Genomic DNA, 23,095 nt, shown 5'->3' on the forward strand with positions numbered 1-23,095 from the left:
CCCAGCACGTGTCCAGGCGCCGGTCACGCGCCGCCTCCTTCCGGTCCCCTTCCCTTCCCTTCCCCTTCCGCCGCCTTCTTCCGGGTTGTGCTCCCAGCGGCGGGTCCGGGCGGCCCCCGAGGCCCCGGCCCTCCGGGTTCCGGCCGGCAGAGGCGGCCAGGGCGGCCATGGCGGCGGGCGGGGACCGTCCCCCGGCGCTCCGGCTCCTCGTCGGCCTGAGCCTCAGCCTGCTGGCGTCTCCGCCCGTGCAGAGCCGGACCCTCCGCTTCGTGACCTTGGTGACCCCGGCGGCGGGGAGAGGCGGGGGCTGCGGAGGGAGGCTGGAGGCTGCAGGCCGCCCGCTCTCTCTCTCTTTGGGGTCTCTCTGGGGTCTCCTTGGAGTCTCTGGGGTCCCTCCCTGGGGTCTCTGGAGTCTCTCAGGGGTCTCTCTCCGGGGGGGGGGGGTGTCGGGGTCTCTCTGAAGTCTCTGGGGTCCCTCTCTGGGGTCTTCCTGAAGTCTCTGGGGTCTCTCTCTGGGGTCTCTGGAGTCTCTCAGGGGTGTCTCTCTGGAGGGTCTCTGGAGTCTCTCTGGGATTTCTCTCTGAAGTCTCTGGGGTCTTTCTCTGGGGGGGGGTCTCCCTGGAGTCTCTGGGGTCCCTCTCTGGGGTCTTTGGAGTCTCTCTGGGGGGTCTCCGGGGTCTCTCTGGAGTCTGGGGTCTCAGGAGTCTCTCTGGGGTTTCTCTCTGAGGTCTCCCTGAAGTCTCTGGGGCTCCCTCTCTGGAGTCTCTCAGGGGTCTTCCTGGACTCTGGGGTCCCCTCTGGGGTCTCTGGAGTCTCTCTGGGGTCTCCCTGGAGTCTCTGGGGTCTCTCTCAGGGGGGTCTCCAGGGTCTCTCTGGAGTTTGGGGTCTCTGGAGTCTCTCTGCGGGGTATCTGGCATCTCTCTGGGCTCTCCCTGAAATCTCTGGGTTCCCTCTCTGGGGTCTCTGGAGTCTCTCTCAGGGGTCTCCTAGAGTCTCTGGGGTCCCTCTCTGGGGCCTCTGGAGTCTCTGGGGTCTCTCTCTGGGGTCTCCCTGGACTCTCTGGGGTGTCTCTCTGGGGGGTCTTCGGGGTCGTGCTGGAGTCTGGGGTCTCTGGAGTCTCTCTGGGGTTCTCTTTGAGGTCTCCCTGAAGTCTCTGGGGTCCCTCTCTGGGGTCTCCGGAGTCTCTCTGGGGTCTCCTTGGACTCTCTGGAGTCCCCTCTGGGGTCTCTGGATCTCTCTCTGGGAGGGGTCTCGGGGTCTCTCTGGAGTCTGGGGTCTCTGGATTCTCTCTGGGGTCTCCCTGAAGTCTCTGGGGTCCCTCTCTGGGGTCTCTGGAGTCTCTCCGGGGTTCCTCTCTGGGGTCTCCAGAGTCTCTCTTTAGGGTCTCTGGGGTCTCTCTCTGGGATCTCTGGGGTTGATCCTTGGTCTCCGGGGTCTCTCTCTGGGATCCCCGGGGTTTCCCTCTTGGTCTCTCTCTTTGGGATCTCTAGGGTCTTCAGGGTCTCTCTCTGGGGTCCCCAGGGTCGAGAGACCCCAGGTCGGGGAAAGGGAGAAGGTCGATCCTGGGGAAGAAGGCAGTCGTGGGCAGTACGGTCTCTGGCCAAGAGGGCCAGAGGAGGCTTGGAGTCAGGGGCGGAGCCTCCCCGAAAAGGGGGTCTTTGCCCCAAAGGGATGGAGGGGGCCGCGGGATCCAAGAGGGAGGGATGGAGGAATCCCTCTTTGCTCCCTCAGCTGTACCGCCACGGAGACCGCTCCCCGGTGAAACCCTACCCCAAGGATCCTTATCAGGAGCGGGACTGGCCCCAAGGCTTCGGCCAGCTCACCAAGGTGTGTACCACCGTCCGAGCAGGTGGGGACCCGGGCAACCTTGGCCAATCAATCATCAGTCGTAGTTATCGAGTGCCTACAGTGTGCAGAGGGTTGTACTTAGCCCTTGGGAGAGTCCAACACAACAGTATAACAGACACATCCCCGGCCCACAACCAGCAGAAGTCCAGAGAGAGCATTTTTCAGACTAAATCGTCCAACCCTAGCAGCCCGCTCACACCAATCCCCGGCTTCCATACTGGATCGGTCGTCGGGTCAGATCTGTTTAATCTTCTACGGACCTTATGTGCAGATCACGCAATTAATGGCGTGTGTTGAGTGCCTGCTGGGTGCGGAACACTGTACTAAGCCTGTAGGGGAGAACGGCAGAATCGGTAGTCATGACCCCTGCCCTCCAGTTTACAATCCAGTGGTGGGGACACACCGTAAACTCCAGTACAGGCAAGAGAAAGCAATAAGAATATAAAGATATATGCATAAATAGCTATTTATGCCCGTTTACTCGTTTTGATGTCTGTCTCCCCCCTTCTAAACTGTCAGACCCGTCGTTGGGTAGGGATTGCGTCTATCTGTTGCCAAATTGGACTTTCCAAGCGCTTAGTACAGTGCTGTGGCACACGGTAAACGCTCAATAAATACGACCGAATGAATGCCAAGGGCGCCGGTTGGGGGTCGGGGGAAAGTACCCAAGGGTTTAAATACTGTCCATAACGGCCAAATGAACATTTTGCTCCCTCCCTGGGGACAGTTAAGTCTGGGTGGCCCTCCCGGCACTTTCTTTGTCATTCATTCGTTCATTCAGTCGTATTTATTGAACGCTTACCGTGTGCAGAGCACTGTACTAAGCGCTTGGAATGTACAATTCGGCAACAGATAGAGACGATCCCTGCCCGACGACGGGCTCGCAGCCCAAGCCCAGTCGGGGAGAGGAGTTGTGTTATCCCCTTGGCGGCTGCCGAGGGGCCCTGGGGGCCGCGTCGTCACCTGGGTCTGGTCCGCAGGAAGGGATGCTTCAGCACTGGGAGCTGGGCTGGGCCCTCCGGCAACGTTACGGCGATTTCCTCGGTGCTTCCTACCACCGGCAAGAGGTGAGGATGTGGCCGGGTCCCTCCTGGACCAAGGGGATTGGGAATCTAACGTCCGCCCGCCCGCCCAAGACGGTTTCTGCGGGGTGGGGCCGTGTTGGGGAAATCTCTGGTCGTGCTAATCTAAGGACAACTTCGGGGCAGCGTGAGGATGAAGAACTATCCAGCAGGAGGCCCTGTTGTACTTAAGACCTGGGAAGATTGTCGTTTCCCTGCAGCGCTAATGAGACAGCAGTTTTATCGAAACCCAGTCCAATTCTTGGGAGGGAATCTGGCCAAACGGCTTAATCCCTTTCAAGATTGGTTGGACGAAGACCGGGCTGTGCCGGGTCTGCGGTGCTCCTCCACTTCACCGGGAGCGGACAGGTTAGATTAGGCCCATCCCTTCCCCGCCGGTGGCTGCCGCGGTTTCGAGACCTCGGACGTTGCTGCCGAGAGCCCGGGACGGGCCCTCTCCTGCTCTGGCCGTTCCCCGCCGCGGCCCCCTCCCCCGTCCCAAGCAGTGAGCCGTCTGCCAGAACCACATCTCCGCATCTCGTCTTCCCACCGGTCTGGGTCCCAAAGCCTCTCCGACTGCAGCCGAGCGGCTCCATCCTCCCGTGGCCGCCGCTTCTAAAACCCCAGTACCCCGGACCACCGTCCCCACCCGCCCCGAGTCGTCGGGGGAAGTGGGTTTTCTGTCCTGTGGATAGCCCGCCTTGGGGACTCCCCCGCCGGCCGTAGGGTCCAGAGCCTATTCCCGGTGAGCCCTCGCCGAGGCCAGCGACCCTCTCGTCCCCGGCAGGTTTACGTTCGCAGCACCGATTTCGACCGCACCCTGATGAGCGCCGAAGTCAACTTAGCCGGGCTCTTCCCCCCCGGTGGGTCGCAACTCTTCAACCCCAACATCACGTGGCAGCCCATCCCCGTACACACGGTGCCCGAGGCCCAGGACAAGGTGAGACCGGTTGCCCGTTAACCCCAGGGGCCGGGGGAGCTCTCTCCCCCGGGGTCCTGCCGGCCTCTGACCTCCTTCCCCTCCTTCTCTGGCTTCAGCTGCTGAAGTTCCCGCTGGGCCCGTGTCCCCGCTTTGAGCAGCTGCAGGATGAGACCCGCCGGACACCCGAGTACCAAAACCAGTCCCAACAGAGTGCCGTGAGGAGGACCGGGGCGTTGGGGGGGGGGAGAGGGGGATGGGGGAGGGGGAGCAAAGGTCCCCCCCCGCCCCCCCAGAAGCTTTTCGGGAGAGTCTGCTTACGCCCTCCGCTGTCTCTCTCCAGGCCTTCCTGGACATGTTGGCCAACGAGACCGGGGTCACAGACTTGTCCCTGGAGACAGCCTGGAGCGTTTATGACACCCTATTCTGTGAGGTGAGCAGATCTTTGACTCCCCGGGCTGTTCGCGGCTCCCCACGAGTTCCGCGCTCAACCCCAGGATGCCAGTCCCGCGGTTCCCTCCCCGAGAGGGCGTCCCGAGGGGGCCTGAGACGAGAAACTCCCCGCTTACGAAACAGCAACATGCGCCTCGCTTTCCCCACAAGCGGAAGCGGAACCTCCAAATGGGAACTGCGAACTGCTTTATAAACTCTCAGCGGTTCCCATCCATCTCGTTGGGAGGACCCCTCTGCTGAGTCAGACGGAATAGCCGTCGCTTCTCCCCTGATGCCCCGCGGCCCTCCGAGGCTTCCTCCGGCCCGTACTCTTTGCCCTCCCCCCGTCCCCAGCCACGGTCCGGGCTGCCCTAGGGCCTCGTCTGGGGAGTCCCGGGGTGGGAGAAGAGGCTCGCACCCGGGCCCTCCGGCCTCTGACCCGCCCTTGTATCTCGTAGCAAACGCACGGCCTGATCCTGCCCCCGTGGGCCTCGCCCGAAACCATGCAGCGCCTGCGCCAGCTCAAGGACTTCAGCTTCCGCTTCCTCTTTGGGATCCACCAGCAGGCACAGAAGGCCCGGCTCCAGGGGGGTGAGCGATGGGCCACGATAGGAACGCTTCGCTCCTCTTCTCCGCCCCTCGCGTCGGTCCCCGGTCGGCTCCGGAGTCGTGACCGGAGGACCCTGTGCTCTCTTCTCCTGCCTGGAATCACTCTACCAGTCGGTAGTATTTACTGAGCGCTCACTGGGTGCAGAGCACTGGACTGAGCGCTTGGGAAAGTACAGTGCTGGTAGGCGTGACCCCCCCGCCCGCGAGAAGCTTAGAGTCTGCAAGGGGAGACGGACAGTAAAGGACAGGGGAAATAGAGTGAGACACCCCACGGTTTGCTGGTCAGCCCCCATTCCAGTGCTGCTGTCTCCAGAAGCGGCGTTGCCCAGTGAGAAGGGCATGGGCCTGGGAGTCAGAGGACCTGGGTTCTGCCAACTGCTGGCCGTGTGCCCTCGGACAAATCACTTGACTTTTCTGCGCCTGTTTCCTCAACTGTAAAATGGGGATTCAATCCTAGTCCCTCCTACTTAGACTGTGCGCTCCAAGGGGAACAGGGACCGTGTGTCCAACCTGATTAACTTGTATCTACCCGCCCCGTGCTCAGGACACCTACCGCTTAACAAATATCCTAACGGCGGTATTTAATTATTATTGTCATTATGACTGTGACTTCGGCCTCGAGGGGCCCCCGAGTGTCACTTCCGGGTTGGCGCTCACACGGCTTCAGGCTCTTTTCACGCAGGTGCCGTCGTCCCAGCGGGCAACCCGGCGGGTAGTTTCGTAGCCCAGCCCAACCCATATATGTGGGAGCTCTTAGGGCACCTGCCCCCGTCGGGTTCCACCCCTTTCAATCCCGCTCGGGTTTCCACCACCTCTTTGAAAAGCGGTCAGACTCAGCCCCACGTCCCGGCCGTCTAGTTCACCCTTTCCCATTGACCCGTGTTCTCCTCCTTACCCCGAACCTGGTCAGACGGCAGTAGTTGGAATCCAGATGTGTCGCTTTTGTCCTCACCGAAATTTTTAAAAATAATAGTAAATGTATTCGGTAAGTGCCTATCACGTGCCAGACGCCCTACCGAGTGCTGGGGTAGATTGAAGCTAATCGGGTTGGTCACAGGGTCTGTCCCACGTGCGGCTCACAGTCTCAATCCCCGCTTTACAGGTGAGGTAACTGGGGTGCAGAGAAGTGAAGTGACTCGCCCAGGGTCAAAGAAGCAGACAAGCAGCGGAGCCAGGATTAGAACCCAGGTCCTTCTGTCAGGCCTGTGTTCTAACCAGTAGCCCCCACTGCTTCTCCCTGCCCTAAATGAAAGACTAAGGGCTGGGACTTCCTCCTCTCACGCTCCCTGACGTTCAGGACTCAGTGGTATTTACTGAGCCCTTACTGTGTGCAGAGCACTGTACTAAGCACTTGGGAGAGTACCGACGCCCGACTGGAACCGCTCGGCTTCTGCTGCCCAACTGTCCCTTCCGAGCGCTTAGGACAGTGCTCTGCACATAGGGAGCGCTCGATAAATACTACCGCGTGAATGAATGAGCCGGGAAGAGAGAGATCACCCTAGCTCGGGTCAGCCTGCGGATCACGGGCCCGCCAGCCCATCTTGGGCCTGCCGGGGGAGAGCCGGGCCGGTCGCTGGCGGACACCCTCCCTCTCGTGCAGGGGTCCTGCTGGCTCAGATCCGGGAGAACCTGACCACGGCCGCTAGCCCGGCTGCGCCCCAGCACCCTAAGCTGCTGGTCTACTCTGCCGTAAGTGTGCTCGGTCCCGCCGGCTTCTGCGCCCCGGGTTGGATTCCCACTGGATTCTCCCCCCATCCCTGCCCCGGAGTGTAGCCGGGGCGCCGCAGCCGGGCCGGGGGATCCACCGAAACTCCTCCTGCCCCCCGGGAAAGGGGTGGTTGTGGCTGGGAGGGGCCTCGCCTTGACCGAACACCTCCTCCCCCTCAGCACGACACAACCCTGGTGGCCCTGCATATGGCTTTGGATATCTACAACGGAGAGCAGGCCCCCTACGCCGCTTGCCACATGTTTGAGCTCTACCAGGAGGACGAGGGGTGAGCGAGCAGCCCTCCGAATCCCCGGGGCGCCAGGGAGAGGGGTGGGTTCCCCGAAAGTCACGAGCCCAGGCCGTCTCGGTAGGCGGAGGTGTAAATCCGGCTGCGGGAAGGGCGGAGGGAGGCCAGCGGCCCACGGCCCGCCTCCTGCTCTTCCTCAGTAACTTCTCCGTGGAGATGTACTTCCGCAACCAGAGCGACAAAGACCCCTGGCCCCTGGCTTTGCCCGGCTGCCCTCAACGCTGTCCCCTGCCAGACTTTCTGCGCCTCACGGCCCCGGTGGTACCAGCGGACTGGGCCCGGGAATGCCGGCTGGCGAACACTGCCCCGGACACAGGTGAGCCAGCCCAGAACCCCACCCCGCGCCGCTCCCGGGACCCCCACCTTAGCGCCGTCGCTCCGCTGACCAGCTCTCCTCTCCCTCCTCCGCAGAGGTGATCGTGGCCTTGGCCGTGTGCGGCTCCATCCTCTTCCTGCTCATCGTGCTGCTCCTCACCGTCCTCTTCCGCACGCAGGCTCAGCCTCCAGGCTACCGCCACGTGGCCGACGGGGAAGACCACGCCTGACCGCCCCTCAGCCCCCTTCCCGCCGGCTCCCGCGTCCCGCCGCCGCCCCCCCCCCTCCCCCGACCCGCGGGCCGGGCCTCCCGCCGAGAGTCCCCGCTCGGAGCAGCCGGGGCCCGGCCTGGTGCCACCGCACTAGCCCCGGCCGGCCGCCTCCGCCCCGGCGCTCGCCGAACTGAACCGCACGGGCAGGGCCCGTTTCCTCCACGGTCCGCAGGGGCGCTTAGACGGAAACACCGACTCGGACGTATTCCGCTCTCCCGCGGAGCGACGGCCCCGGGGACTCTCCAGGTGGAAGGGTCTCCGTCCCCTCTGCCGGACACGAGGCCCCGGCCCGGGGCGGGAGGACCCTCTCACCTCCCAGTGCCTCTCTTAGAAGGTGGAAGTGCCTTCGGCCTCTGAGGAAGCGGGCCCGAGCGTGGATCGCAGTCAGAGCTAGGAGAGCAAACCAGTCCGGGCCAGGATTCCCGCTTCCCCGTGAAGCCGGCGGCTCAGCGCGACCCGCCGCCGGCCTTTCCGGTCCAAGTCTCGGGCTGGGCCCTCGTGCGGCCGCCGCCCTCTTGAAGGGCTGAGCTGGCCTGAAGAGACTGGGGTCGGAAACGCCCCGGGCAGCTGGAAGCTGGGTTGGAGCAGCCAGGGACCTTGGGCAAACTGGACACCTGTAACCCGGGACCCAAAGTGGGGCTGGCTCAGCCTTAAGGGAAATGAAAGAGTTGGAATTTCCCCCGGTGCCTGTGCCTTTTCTTCAGCGGGAGCGAGAGGCTTCTGCTCCGGCCCGGCTGGAGCCACACAAGTCCACACCGAGAAGGTCACGAGGCCCAATTTTATTGAACGTGACAAAAGTCAAAAAAAAAAAAGTGAACATCAATCTAGCCCCGCTCCTCCCCTAGGGAGAGGAGAGGCAGCTCAAGTCCAGATGCGTAACTGCCGCTAACTGCCCCGGCCTCTAGCCGCGCTAAGACGAGGAAGCGGAGACACACTCAACGCCCAACCCTAGCTCCTTAGTCTTTCCTTTTGGTCTTCGTTTTCTTCCCTTCCAGAGACGGCTGCTTCCTTCTCGGTTGACCGGGTGCCGGGTCTGACCTGTTGGGTCTCTCCCACCTGACCGAGTACCCTCCGCCCAGCCCCTGCTCAGTCATCACTTTCAACAGCCTCTCCTGCTTCCTTGCCACGGCTTCCTCTCGGCTCCAGATGAGAATGTTATAACCTGGGGAGAGAAGAAAGGAGTCCAGCTCCAGCCCGTTGGGTCCTTACAGGCTCAGAGCAGAGACATCTGGCAAATCTTGCGGGGTGGAGGGAGCGGGGAGGCGACAGAGAAGACCCCGTCGTAAGGGCCCGACAGCCCCCGACCCGCCGGCCCAATGAAGGGAACCACGGCAGCCTGGGAGGGAGGAAGGAACGCGGGGTTCTTGCTTCCTTCGGCCGCAGCTTCGGGGAGAGCAGAGGTTCAGCCCAAGGGGCGGGTCCCTCACCCCACGGCAGTTAGTCACTCTTCGGTCAGGCGGAGGCTGAGCTGCTTACTCACCCATTGTGGAGGCCAGTGTATCTCCCATGGGGTTAAACGCATTGAGCTAAAAAACAAAAAGGTTGATCAAGAAAGGCCTTGGGGAACTAGGCTCCAGAGTAAAGGTCGGAGAGGTCGAAGAGGATTCCTTATGAATCCGCTCAGGAAATAATTCTGGGTGACAGAAGGTAGGTAGGTGAGGGGGTGGGAAGGGATGGTGTGCTTTTCGCCCTGGCAGCCTCACTTCCTCTGGCTTTTATCAATTCACCACTTTTTTCGCCTTTGAAGGCTCCCACAGTCAGTCAAATCGTATTTATTAAGCTCTTATTGTGTGCAAAGCACTATAATAAGCACTTGGGACAGTACAACACAACCTCAAGAGACCTCGCTCCCAAGGCGGAGAGGTCAAGCTGCCAGGGACTAACCTAAATCTCCTCCCTTCTCCCTACCCATTCGATCCAGGTCTCACCGAGATGATGCCAGATGAGTTGGGGTCATAGAGCTGACACACCATCTCCCCTGAGCTCCCGTCAAACACGTCGATCGTTCTGAGCTCGAAGGGGGTGAAGCCTTCGAACTTGGGATCCGGGTAGCGGCCGGCCACGATAAGGTCATATCGAGGGTGCCACGTCGCCTGTGGAAGATAGAAGAGGGTAGGGAAGTCCCAGGGGTGCGGAAAGGCCAAGGCCGAGGGCCGCCTCGCCCGCCTCCGCCGGTCACCTCTTCCCCGACGAGGCCGCCCCTCACCTTGATGGGCGTGAGGTGTTGGAAATGGCGGTGGGGGTGGCGGATGACCTGCTGGGGGCAGGTCCAGTTAGAGGCCGAGTACACGCGGATCTCACTGTGCTGATCCGTGGTCAGAAGCCGGGCTCCGTCCGGACTGAAACACGCTGCGGAAATAGAGGGAGGGAGAGAGAACCTGGGCTCCCGGTTGGTCCCGCTGCCTCGTCCTCCCCGATCCTACCAACCTTCTCTCCCTTGGCCCTCACACACTCTCCCTCCTATTCCACCCACCTCGCCTCTCCCCCGAGATCGGGAATGTGAGCCAAAAGGGGCTATAGTCAGCTTTCCAGGCTGGACCGTTCTACTTGAACGGGCCAGAAAGCGGGGAAAAAAGTAGCCAGGACAACCCCCTCTGGCAGGTTACTAGTTAGGGACCCGAGTGAAAATCTCCACTCGGCTCGGGGTAACCGTCCCGGGACGGACACAGGCTTGCCCCGGTCCAGCCCTCGGCGCTGCACCTGCGCTGACGGCCCGTGCGTGAGGCAGGTTGTGGAGGAAGCCGGACTTCCCCTTGACTTGGCGCACGTCCCAGATTTTCACTGTCTGGTCCACGGAGGCTGTGGCCAGCAGCCAATCGCAGTGCGGATTCAAGGCCACGTGGGTCACTTTCTTCTTGTGCAGCTTCCAGTTCCAGATCTGCAGCAGAGGGGATTAACTCAGCCCACGGGGAAGTCGGGAGGGGAGACGGGGAAGCTCGAGAGGAGAGGCCGCTTACCGTGTCACCGTCCGTGCTCAGCAGGACCACGTTGCCCATGGTATCCCCCGTCACTACCACACGGCCGTCGGTGGACACATCCACCCCGCAGTACCAGTTGCTGGAGGGGCAGAAGGAATCGGGTCACGCGCCACGGGTGCCACCCTAGGCCCCCGGAGGACTTTTTAATCGGTTTAGTTTGAGGCAGCCCCCTGGTCGAACGCCCCCGCCAGCCCCGCCAGCCCTTGCCCTCAGGCTGGGATAGTCACTCAGATGATCCGAGGGAGAGCGTCACCATTAACTGGGAAGTCCCCTCGACTGTGGGTCCGCCCGCGGTTGGGGGAGGAACAATAAGTCCCCCAGCCCGCCACACTACGCCACAGGGGCTACTCAGGCTCAGCTGCCCCACTCCTCGACTTCAGCTCCCTCCTCTGCTCTTGGACCTCTCGAGCCCCAGCCCTGCCTAGCTCCCCCGACGTGACCTCCCCGCGTCCTCAAGTCTCTGGGAGGGATGCCAGATTGACCGCAGCGAACCTTCCCGTTGGAAGGGGTTGACGGTCTGCAATTCGGGGCAGCCGGCCGTTAGCCCCGGACTGCCCTGCGGCTCCCTCATCCACCCGGCCCGGCCCGCAGCCGCGTCCCAAGCCCAGGGATCACGGAGGCCACCTCTGGAACCGACCGCCGCGCCTTCCCCGACCTCCTCTCGGGGTCTGAGAGAGCCGGTGGCTACCAGAAGCTTCTCCGGTAACCAGGATCTACTTCACAGCCCACCCCTTACCCAGTTCCCGCGGCTTCAACGGGGACAAGGGCGGGGGGGAGGGGGTGGCACGAGGGATGACGACCATCAGACGGCAAATACGTTTTCATTTCTCGGCCTCCTTCCTCCTGGGAAGCTCAGAGTTCTTCACAAGCGTAATCCTGGTCCTCAGGCCTACCGAGAGGCAGACCGAGATCACCCCAAATGACCGGGAGACGTCGAGGCCAGTGACTTCACGGTGGTGGGCCAGGAACCGAACCCGGCCCAGGCCTCAAGACACCGTCTAGACCAAGCCGGTCGGCTCTTCCCTTACCGAAAGGGGCGAGGCCCCGGCCGCAGTAAGAGAGCTAGGGAAAGAAGACGTAAACCTGCCTTTCCCACCTCCCTCCAACCAATCGACTCAGAAAGCCCTCTTCCTAGTTGCAATCCCCAAGACAGCCGGCAAGACCGTCATGACGGGGGACAGCGGGGCCGGCAGACTGAGGCAGGATAGCAGAGCGCGCGGCCCCGCCTCTCCTCCCCCACCAAGTCAGCGGAGTCGGAACAACGGCAGCGGCCCTCCTCCCCCCGAGGTGTTCTCCCCGACCCCCGCGACGATCTGGAAACCTCCGTGTCGGCCAGTTTGCTTACTCCCAGGTGTCCGCCTTGGTGAAAACCTGGAAGGTGTTGCCGGTAAAGTCCTGCAGGCTGGTGGTGCCCGCCATGGAGGAGGTGTACAGCTGGTTGGGGTTCAGAGGGTTAAACTTCATTCCAGTGATGCTCCCTCCGGCTCCTATCTATAAGGAGAAAAGCCACCGCGTGAGGAAGGGAAACAGGGCAGGGGGGCAGGCGGTGGGGCGGGGCTGGGGGCAGGGAGGGGCAAAAGAGGTTCAGCAGCCCGAGGATCTAACAAGCCAGCTCAAGTTATCCTGAGCCGGGGCGGTTAGGATCCATCAGCGGTCTGTACTGTGTGCAGAGCACTGTACTAAGTGCTCGGGAGAGAACGATCTCGACTGGGGCGAGGGAGATGGTGATCGGAAGAATGAGTGATGGGGGTCCCGGGGCTTTAGAGATGCTCTAGCCCGACATCTAAATGGTTGCTGCCCAGGCCCGCTGCTCCTTCACTTCTCCCTTCGTGCCCGATCCTGCCCGGGGGACCCCGGGGGTCTCCCCGGATCTCCGTCGGACCCTCATCCCGGCAGCCTCTTAGCGAGAGTGGCCGTCAGCCGTTGGAATTCCGACCTAGCCCCCAAGAGCCCGACCCAAGGGATCCTCTGCTAACCTAGGACCAGCCCACACGGCGGGATCTAGCTTTCCTTCTGAAAGGAATTCACCTTGGGTGTTCAGGAGAGGCACCAGTCCCGCCCCGGAGAAGATCACTAGCACCCTGAAGGGATAATGGCAGAGGGTGCTGCCTCCTCCATTAACAAGAGAGATGGCCCCATCCTTCTAATAATAATAATGATGTTGGTTTTTGTTAAGCGCTATATGCCGAGCACTGTTCTAAGCGCTGGGGTAGATACAGGGTAATCAGGTTGTCCCACATGACGCTCACAGACTTAATCCCCATTCGACAGATGAGGTGAGGCACAGAGAAGTTAAGGGACTTGCCCAGAGTCATACAGCGGACAAGTGCAGAGCCGGAATTCGAACCCATGACCCCTGACTCCCAAGCCCGGGTTCTCTCCACTGAGCCACGCTGTAATAAGCCCCATCGGGCAGAGTTGGGGCCCCAAGTGGGCCAGGCCGGGCACCTCTTGCCAGCAGATGCGTGGCTGGCACGAAGCGCATTTCTGTCTTGGGCAGCGTGGCCTGGTGGAATGAGCACGGGCCTGGGAGTTAGAGGACCTGGGTTCTAATCCCATCTGCCACTTGTCTGCTGGGTGACCTCGGGCAAGGTATTTAACTTCTCTGTGCCTCTGTTTCCTCATCTGTAAAACGGCGATTAAGACTGTGAGCCCCATGTGAGGCAGGGACTGTGTCCAACCTGATCAAGTATCTACCCGAGCGCTTAGAACAGTGCTCGACACACAGCAGGCGCTTAGCCAATGGAATAAGGATGACGATGTCAACCAGAGCCCCTCGGATGTATTGTCCAAGTCATAGGAGTGTGACGAGCAGGTGGGGTCGGGGGGAGGGGGGACCGTCCGAGGTCACGGGGTACTAGAACTCACCCCTTTAATGAAGCAGGTTTTGTCCAGCACTTCATAATCCCAGAGGATGATATCTCCCCCCTTGGAGCCCACGGTCAAAGTGCTGGGATGTGTTGGGTGCCACTCCAGGCACGTGGCCCTCCTGTCAAAGGGGCTGCTGGTTCGGAAGAGCCGATACGAGGCCAGAGAACACTCGAATGACCGTTGGAGATGCTGGTGCAGACAGAAGATGGACACCAAGGTTAGACTCCATCTCCCAACCAGGGCCAACGTGTACAACCTATCCCTGATACTTTCTAGGCAGCTCCAGAGAGGGGGAGAAAGAAAGGGCTGCACGCGTGGAAGTCGGAAACTGGTTCTCCGCTCAGGTGAGTAAGGACAGTGACAGGAGAGGGGATTGTAGAGAAGGTTCTCCCCTGATTAGACTGTAAGCCCGTCAATGGGCAGGGACTGTCTCTATCTGTTACCGATTTGTATATTCCAAGCGCTTAGTACAGTGCTCTGCACATGGTAAGCGCTCAATAAATACCATTGAATGAATGAATAATGAGGAGTGGAAACGTAGGCACCGGAATTATCACTTCTCCCCCACCAAGGGTTCAGTAAACTGTGCCACACCATCAGCTCTCTACATAGGTCCCCACAGTGCTCCACAACTCAAAGGCCAAGACTCTCCCTCTGTGGCTTGACAACAGCTAAGCGGTCTGCCACGTCCCCCGGTCCAGAGCGGCTGCCCGGGCTCATAACCCGGAAGGCTCCATCGACCCCCAAAGTTTACCACCAGTCTGGCTAATGTATGTACTCCAAAAAAAAAAAATAACTGCAGTTGAACATCGCCTGGTTGCTCCTGCACTCTCTATAGCCCCTTCCGCTGCAATTTCCTAGCTATCCCTGCTTCTACCCTGTTTGGTGCTAGTCACTACTACAGTGAAGAGCACTCTTTTCCTTCCCCTACCTCTGCTAAACTGCATAAGTGTACAGGGAGAGAGGGGGTGGAGGGAAGAGGTGAAAGGTGATGCTGGCTGCAGGGACCCATTCCCCAACCAGCCCAGGCACATACTCTCCCAATCTCGGAGGCACGGAGACTTGAGTCGGCCGGGGGTCCTGGATAAGACCAGGCAGGCCTCAGTGGGTCCTCTGGTGATGCCAGCCCATGTTTGGAAGCAAGGAAGCCAGGGCATGTGACAACTGGGCCACAGCTGCATTTCTTGGGTGGTTTGGAGCCAGTGCTTCCTCCTGATTCTACTTGGATCGAAGTTGGACCCGGACCAGTCGTCACAGGGCTCTACCAAGCGGCTCGTGATCCAAGCAGGCTTTCTCTTCCCGTTTCTAAAGAACTAGGATCAGAGCATTCGACCCCAGGCCCTCACAAGTGAACACCTGCGAAGAAAGCTACAGTGATCGTGCTCTCAGTATGGCCTTGGGAGGCAGCAGAGCTTATTCCTGCTGGGATCAAGTCTCCTTTTCCTCCCTGCCTTTCACACAGGGCACCATCTCTTCCCACCCAGTGACTTCCGTAGGAACTCTCAGGTCAATTGTTCAGGTCAACTGCCCATTGAGTCAAGGATTAGAAAATATCCAATTATCCCCAGCGGCTTAAAGCCGGTCCAATCCGGATTTTTGGGAGAATGAATATGCACGAGCTCCCCGATTCCTTCATTCCAACTGCACTCAGGTGAGAGGGACGGATATAGTGAGGGGCCAATGACAGGTCACGGTAGAAAGGGCAGCAGGTAAGTGGGTCCAGAGGCTCAGTCGCCCCGCCTGTATGGCCACTCCGAGTTTGTGCCTGGGACTTACAAGGCTGCTCGTAAACAGTCAATTCCAAAACGACGGCTGAAAAACTCACTCTCATGGCTTGCCTTTTAAAAACCACTGGTTCACCTCACTTCCAGAGAACTTGGACTGACACTGGCATTATTTCTCAATTCCCTTCTCTCTGTGCTCGGTGCTTTGCAAAACAGGACCGAGGAAGCAGTAGTCATCAGCATGGGGTGCCCGGCCCCGCCCAGCGGAATAAACCCTATGGAGCCCATCCTTGGTGGAGTGACCTCACCTGCCAGAGAGGTGCCTGGGAAGCCCTGCCCAGGATGTGCCGGTGGATGGCCTGGACGATGGGGCACGGCTGATCCCTCTGACTAGCCGGCCCAAGAGAGCTCCGGACTGAGCCTGACAAGGAGCAGAATGGAAAAACCTGCTCTCACCCACCACCCTTGATTCCCTCCCCCCTCCCTATCCCCATCGTTCCCACATGGAGTGGGAAAGGTAGCTGGTGTAGCTACTGAAGCGTGAGAGGCCAGGGGGGCCCAAGAGAGATGACCCGGGGTACTCCGGTCAACGAGAACTGGCGGGCGGCCGGGCCAACGTTTCCGCTTTCACAGCCATCTCTCGGGGTCTCTCTGGCCCTCGCTTGGCCTCATTCTAGTACAAAGGGAAACAGGTGCTGAAAGCAGGAACTCCCCATCTAAGAAAGCACGTTCTGCCCTGAAACAGAATCATAATCCGCTTGTGACCACCTTGCTATGAGATGAAGGAAACAGACCGGTGGGCCTCGGTGAATGAACACACTGCGTTGGGAAACTCCCCATGGTGAAGGGTTTCAGTTTTCATGTTACAAAACCCTGAAAGGGACCAAATGGCATGGACCACTGACCACTTCACCAAGAGCAGTCCAGATCGGAAGACAATTTACCAAGGTCAGTGGCCCGTTCTTCCACCCCAGATGTCATTCCAGCTGTGGCTAACCCCCGGGATACCCAGCCCTATTCCAGATTACCTCCAATCAGAGGATTTGGGGTCGGTCAATCTTGGGGCCTCCCTGAGCCCTTGAACCTGACCTAGGGTAGGTCCGGAAGACTACGGGTCAAAACAAACTCCGGGAAAAGTTTAAAACTTGCTGGCTTAGTCTTCCTAGAGTCCTTCAAAATGGAGATGACCCAAGACCTTCTAGAGATGCTCTAGATTAGAGCAGATCCTTTCTGCATCCTTAGGGTGGGCTCCAAACAGGGCAGCCTCCAGAGAGGGAGAAGGGATGAGGTGACCAGTCATTTGCCTCCCTTCTTCCTCTTCCCCCTTCATGCATATCATCCCTCTTAGACAGAGCCCCGGGGTTTGTGCAGATACAGATAGAAGTCCATCTGTAGTAGGGGGACACTCAAAAGCCCATCGCACTCTTTCCTTCTCCCACCCAGCACCAGTTGTGAGCCATAGCAAACCACATCGAGAAGCAGCGTGGCTCAGTGGAAAGAGCCCGCGCTTGGAAGTCAGAGGTCAGGGGTTCGAATCCCGGCTCCGCCACTTGTCAGCTGTGTGACTGTAGGCAAGTCACTTAACTTCTCTAAGCCTCAGTTCCCTCATCTGTAAAATGGGGATTAAAACTGTGAGCCCCACGTGGGACACTCTGATCACCCTTTATCTACCCCAGACCTTAGAACAGTGCTCTGCACATAGTAAGCGCTTAACAAATACCAACATACATCAGTGAACGATTAGATGAGGAAGCACCGTATCATGACAAACCAGGCCAGGGAATAAATCGTATCACTGTATGAAACGGGGGCTGAGGGCAAGCATATAGCTTCACCACCCCAGCCACCTAAGGGTCTATGTAATGGAGGCCTCTGGGGGCAATAAGGGGGTTGGAGGGGTTTTTTTTTTTAATGGTACCTAAGCACTTAGGGAAATAGTGTGGCTCAGTGGAAAGAGCCCAGGCTTGGGAGTCAGAGGTCATGGGTTTGAATCCTCGGCTCTGCCACCTGTCAGCTGTGTGACTGTAGGCGAGTCACTTCTCTGTGCTTCAGTTCCTTCATCTTTAAAATGGGGATGAAGACTGAGCGCCTCATGTGGGACAAGCTGATTACCCTGTATCTACCCCAGTGCTTAGAAGAGTGCTCTGCACATAGTAAGCACTTAACAAATACCAACATTATTATTATTATTATTACTTAGTTTGTGCCAGGCAATGGAGGCCTCTGGGGCAATAAAGGGGGTTGGAGGGTTGTTTTTTAAATGGGGTTTTTTAAGCGCTCAGTTTGTGCCAGGCAATGGAGGTCTCTGGGGGCAATAAAGGGGTTGAAGGGTTGTTTTTTTAAAAATGGCGTTTTTCTAAGCAGTTTGTGCCAGACAATGGAGGCTTCTGGGGGCAATAAGGGGGCTGGAGAGTTGTTTTTTAAATTTTTTTTTAAGCGCTTAGTTAGTGCCAGGCAATGGAGGCCTTTGGGGGCAAAAAGGGGGTTGGAGGGTGTTTTGTTTTTTTTTAAATGGGGTTTTTCTAAGCACTCAGTTTGTGTCAGGCAACGGAGGCCTCTGGGGGCAATAAGGGGGTTGGAGGGTTGTTTTTTAAATGTTTTTTTTTTTAAAATGGGGTTTTTTTAAGTGCTTAGTTTGTGCCAGGCAATGGAGGCCTCTGGGGGCAATCAAGGGGTTAGAGGGTTGTTTTAAATGGGTTTTTTTTAAGCGCTTAGTTTGTGCCAGGCAACGGAGGCCTCTGGGGGCAATAAGGGGGTTGGAGGGTTGTATTTTAAATGGTTTTTTTAAAGTGCTTAGCTTGTGCCAGGCACCGTACTAAGCGCCGGGGTAGATCAGGCTGGACGCCACCCACATCCCTCACCGTCCTAACCCTCGCTTTTCAACCGAGGCGAAGGGGAAAACGAAGCCACCGGGCCCAGGTCACACGGCGGACAAGTGCAACCGCCGGGATTAATAACGTTGGTATTTGTTAAGCGCTTACTATGTGCCGAGCACTGTTCTAAGCGCTGGGCGCCCGGGGCCTCCGGACTCCCAGGCCCGGGCTCTTAACGTTGACCCTAAAACGGGTGGAGGGGCTGGGGGGGGGGAGGGTCACCCCTGAAATTTAGCACTTTCTAGGGTGTGGAGGAAGGGGGTTTTTGGCGGCTGGTGGTGGTGGTTTTTTCTTGAACGAACGGTATCTCGGAGGACTGGCCCTAGGGACGGCGGGGCTCGAGCATCTCCGAAACGAAAAGGGAAGGGCGGCGATTGCCCTGCCTGTCTGTGCTGGCCGGCAGGGGCTCGTCCCACACTGTCTTTTGGCCTCCGGCTCCGGGTCCTGGGGGCTGGGCCGGCCGTTCTTCTTGTTCGGAGGCCTCTTGTCCGGTGGCCCCTTCCCCTCGGGGGGCTTAGAGGCCGCGGGCCGCTTGACGGGGGCCATCCCGGCGGCGGAGGCCTGAGGACACCTGGGCGGGGAGCGGGAGAAGAGAGGGCTTTTACGGGAGGGGAAGGGACGGGCGAAGGGGGCTCGGGGGAAGGAGGCAGGGCGCCCTTATTCCGGGCGGATGGCGACGAGCTGCTGAGGCAGGAATGTCGGGGGGGAGGGAGGGAGAAGCGGGCGGGGAGGAGCGGGTCGGAGTCGGGAATGGCCCAGGCCAATCTCACCTCCGACGGGCCCGCCTGGCTCCCGGGGCAAACTCCCGCGCAGCTCCAACTACCTTCCCCTTCCGGCCCTGGAAACCTAAGCTCTTCCCGGAAGGGGGGAGACACCTGACGGCCGGCGGGGAAGGGGAGGGGAGGAGGGAGAGCGGCCAAGGACACGTCCGCAGCGAGGCCCGGCCTGCCCGCTGCGAATGGGGGCGGCCGCCGCCGCCAACACGCAGGCGCCACAGGCTCAGCCCATCGCTGACCACGAATCAAAATGGCCGACGGCGCCTTGAGCGACGTCTTGGGCGCCACCAGTCACGGTGCTGGACTACTGACCCTCCCGCCCTCCGCCTCCCCCCTCCCCTGGCCCCGGCCTCTCGGTGACTCTCGTCTAGTTGGGCCCGCCTGAGGTGATCTGACAGGCCTGTCAGATAGTTGGCCTCTCCTGAGGTCATCTGACAATCTGACAGGCCTCTCAGGTAGTCGGCCCCTCCTGAGGTGATCTGTTAGTCCTCTCGGCTAGTCGGCCCTTCCTGAGGTCATCTGTCAGGCCTCTCGGCTAGTTGGCCCCTCCTGAGGTCATCTGTTAGTCCTCTCAGTTAGTCGGCCCCTCCTGAGGTGATCTGTTAGTCCTCTCGGCTAGTCGGCCCTTCCTGAGGTGATCTGTCAGGCCCTCGGCTAGTCGGCCCTTCCTGAGGTGATCTGTCAGGCCTCTCGGCTAGTCGGCCCCTCCTGAGGTCATCTGTTAGTCCTCTCAGTTAGTCGGCCCTTCCTGAGGTGATCTCTCAGGCCTCTTGGCTAGTTGGCCCCTCCTGAGGTCATCTGTTAGTCCTCTCAGTTAGTCGGCCCTTCCTGAGGTGATCTCTCAGGCCTCTCGGCTAGTTGGCCCCTCCTGAGGTCATCTGTTAGTCCTCTCAGTTAGTCGGCCCTTCCTGAGGTCATCTGTCAGGCCTCTCGGCTAGTCGGCCCCTCCTGAGGTCATCTGTTAGTCCTCTCAGTTAGTTAGCCCTTCCTGAGGTCATCTGTCAGGCCTCTCGGCTAGTTGGCCCCTCCTGAGGTGATCTGTCAGGCCTCTCGGCTAGAATTGTATATTCCATGCACTTAGTACAGTCCTCTGCATATAGTAAGCGCTCGATAAATACTATTGAATGAATGAATGAATGAATCTGTTAGCCCTCTCGGCTACTTGGCCCCTCCTGAGGTGATCCGTCAGGTCTCTCAGATAGTTGGCCCCTCCTGAGGTAATCTGACAGGCCTCTCGGCTAGTTGGCCCCTTCTGGAGTGATCTGTCAGGCCTCTCAGGTAGTGGGCCCCTCCTGAGGTGATCTGTCAGGCCTCTCGGCTAGAATTGTATATTCCAAGCACTTAGTACAGTGCTCTGCATATAGTAAGCGCTCAATAAATACTATTGAATGAATGAATCTGTTAGGCCTCTCGGCTTTTTGGCCCTTCCTGAGGTGATCTCCCAGGCCTCTCGGCTGGTTGCCCCCGCCTGAGGTGATCTGACAGGTCTCTCGGCTAGTTGGCCCCTCCTGAGGTGATCTGTCAGGCCTCTCGGCTAGAATTGTATATTCCAAGCACTTAGTACAGTGCTCTGCATATAGTAAGCGCTCAATAAATACTATTGAATGAATGAATCTGTTAGGCCTCTCGGCTTTTTGGCCCTTCCTGAGGTGATCTCCCAGGCCTCTCAGCTGGTTGCCCCCTCCTGAGGTGATCTGTCAGGCCCCTCGGCTAGTTGACCCCTCCTAAGGTGATCTGTCAGGTCTCTCGGCTAGTTGGCCCCTCCTGAGGTAATCTGATAGGCCTCTCGGCTGGTTGGCTCTTCCTGAGGAGCAGCATGGCCTAGTGGCCAGAGCAGCAGCTGGAGAGTCAGAGGTCGTGGGTTCTAATCCCGACTCCACCACGTGTCAACTGTGTGACTTTGGACAAGTCACTTCACTTCTCTGGGCCTCAGTCACCTCATCTGTAAAATAGGGATCAAGACTGCGAGCCGCAAGTGGGACAACCTGATAACCTTGTATTTACCCCAGTGTTTAGAACAGTGCTTGGCACATAGTAAGCGCTTAACAGATACCATCATTACTATTATTATTATTAATCTGACAGACCTTTCACCTAGTTGGCCCTTCCTGAGGTGATCTGTTAGGGAGCAGGGTTTAGGGACAGATCCTGCTTCTCAGACCGCACCCCTGCCCAGGTCCCAGCCCTGTCAGGTCCCCGAGTTTGGCCCGTGCATCGACTCTTCAAAGCTCAGTATTCCTGAGATCTGATTCCAACGCCACAGCAGCAGAATTTATTTAGCACCTACTGGGAGCAGATCACTGAATCAGGCCCTGGATTATACAATAGAAGTGACAGACTCCGTCTCTATCCTTGTGGAATTTACAGTCTACTAGGGGAGGAAGGGGAAACAAGCCTAGTGGTTAGAGCCCTGGCCTGGCTTCTAATTCTGGGCTCTATTCCCAGCTCTGCCACTCGTCTGCTGTGTGACCTTGGCCAGGTCACTTAACTTCTCTGTGCCTCTGATACCTCATCTGTAAAATGGGGATTGAGACTGTGAGCCCCATTTGGGATGGGGACTGTGGCCAACTCGATTCGCTCGTGTCCATCCCAGCATTAAGTGCAGTGCCTGGTACCCGGCAAGCACTTGACAAGCACCACAATTATTACACTCAATAGGTAGTTGTAGTAATAAAGGTATTTACTGAGTGTCTATTGAATTCGAGGCACTGTACTAAGGGTTTAGGAACTGTACGTGACACACTCCCTGATTTCACTAGCGGGGAAACATCAATCAATCAAACAATCGAATTATTGAGCACTTACTAGGCGCTTGGGCGAGTACAATATAAGAGAGTTGGTAGACATGTTCCCTGCCCACAGTGAGCTTACAGTCTAGACGGTGAGACATATAGGGAGTTCCAGGCTCTGGGAATAATGTGATGAATATGAGGTCAGAGACAGGAGGGGAGAGTGAGAGGCAAGAGGTAGGTTGGGGAGAAGTGAAAAGTGCAAGCAGGAAGAAGAGAGCAAGAAGGAAGCCTTGAAGTGGAGGGTTGAGAGGAGAGAGGAGACGTGGACGGAGTGATGTTTCCAGGAAGGTGATCCAGTCGGGACCTCAGAGTATGGACTGAAGAGGGGAGAGGCTGGAGGCAGGGGGGTCAACAAGAAGGCTGATACAATAGTCCAGTTGTGAGATTATGAGTGTCTGAACCAGAGTTGTACGGATGGAGAGGAAGGGCTGGATCTAATAACGGTTTTTGAGGAAACAGGACTTAGTAGTAGAGTGGTTGTGAGAGCAGAATGGTGAGGAGACAAGGATGATCCAAGGTTGTGGGCTTCAGTGACAGGGAGGATGGTGGTGTTGTTATCAAAAATGGGGAAGTTGGGAGAAGAGGAGGGTTTGTGATGAAACACGTGAGGTTCAGTTTGGGACACATACAAAAGCTAAAGAATAAATACCAGTGTAAAAGCATAATACACAATTAAATAACACAAATAAATAGGAATACCATCAAATGTTAAGTTGGGGAATGCCTTCTGGAGGTGACCTGTTGGAGAGCTTTGAAGAAAGGGAGGGATGCTATTAGGCAGAGGGGAAGGAGATTCATACTGCATAGCTCAGTGGAAAGAGCACAAGCTTAGGAGTCAGAGGTTGTAGGTTCTAATCCCGGCCCTGCCACTTGTCAGCTGCATGACTTTGGGCAAGTCACTTCACTTCTCTGGGCCTGAGTGACCTCATCTGGAAAATAGGGATTAAAACTGTGAGCTCCTCATGGGACAACCTGATGACCTTGTATCTACCCCAGCGCTTAGAACAGTGCTGGGCACATAGTAAGTGCTTAACAAAAACCATAATAATAATAATACAGACCCCATGCAGGTCTCTGGCCTCCCAGGGACAGAAGTCAAGAACAAGACAACGGAAGGTGGCTTGGGAAGAAGGATGAGCACAAACTGGGGGGAGCTGAAGAAAAGAGCTGAAAAAGGAGAGTCAGCTGGTGGAGAATTTTGAAGCCAGTAGTCAGGAGTTTTAGTTCCATGCAGGAAAAAATAGAACACTCATTGTAGGCTTTGGGAAGAGAGCTAGTTCGTTCCAAACAACATTTTAAAAAGAGAATATATTCAGCTACATATAGCCCAGATTGAAGAGGGGAGAGAATTGAGGTTGGGAGTTACAGCAAGAGCCCTGTTAAAGCAGGCCAGCTGATAAGTGATGAAGTCTTGAAACAGAGTGGTGACTGTGAGGGGGAAGAGGAAGAGGCAGATCCATGTAATACTGTATAATAAGAACTAGCAGAATTTAGAGCAGACTGAATATGGAAACAACATGGCCTACTGGATAGAGCAAGGGCCTTGGGGTCAGAAGGACCTGGGTTCTAATCCCGGCTCCTCCACTTGTCTGCTGTGGGACCCTGGGCCA

The 23,095-nt window shown here is 58.1% G+C and overlaps 2 protein-coding genes across 2 annotated transcripts; one reads left to right on the top strand and one right to left on the bottom strand.

Moving 5' to 3' along the window:
- The first annotated feature begins 132 nt into the window (after window positions 1–132).
- ACP2 (acid phosphatase 2, lysosomal) lies at window positions 133–8,149 on the top strand. Its single transcript, XM_029060188.2, has 11 exons — window positions 133–278; window positions 1,732–1,827; window positions 2,829–2,915; window positions 3,697–3,849; window positions 3,948–4,046; window positions 4,172–4,261; window positions 4,719–4,851; window positions 6,470–6,558; window positions 6,757–6,863; window positions 7,025–7,200; window positions 7,296–8,149. Exons 1-11 carry the CDS (start codon window positions 168–170, stop codon window positions 7,427–7,429), a joined length of 1,275 nt encoding a protein of 424 aa, XP_028916021.1. The 5' UTR covers window positions 133–167; the 3' UTR covers window positions 7,430–8,149.
- Window positions 8,150–8,230: 81 nt separating this feature from the next.
- On the bottom strand, window positions 8,231–18,934 carry DDB2 (damage specific DNA binding protein 2). Its single transcript, XM_029060190.2, has 11 exons — window positions 18,688–18,934; window positions 18,301–18,488; window positions 15,353–15,465; window positions 13,318–13,509; window positions 11,795–11,940; window positions 10,429–10,528; window positions 10,172–10,349; window positions 9,678–9,820; window positions 9,400–9,564; window positions 8,952–8,997; window positions 8,231–8,633 (listed from the first exon to the last, which is right to left on the bottom strand). The coding sequence occupies exons 2-11, from the start codon at window positions 18,461–18,463 to the stop codon at window positions 8,428–8,430; spliced, it is 1,452 nt and encodes a 483-aa protein (XP_028916023.1). The 5' UTR covers window positions 18,464–18,488; window positions 18,688–18,934; the 3' UTR covers window positions 8,231–8,427.
- Between the last annotated feature and the right edge of the window lie 4,161 nt (window positions 18,935–23,095).

The sequence above is a fragment of the Ornithorhynchus anatinus genome, chromosome 3 (assembly GCF_004115215.2).
Source record: "Ornithorhynchus anatinus isolate Pmale09 chromosome 3, mOrnAna1.pri.v4, whole genome shotgun sequence".
NCBI lineage: Eukaryota > Metazoa > Chordata > Mammalia > Monotremata > Ornithorhynchidae > Ornithorhynchus > Ornithorhynchus anatinus.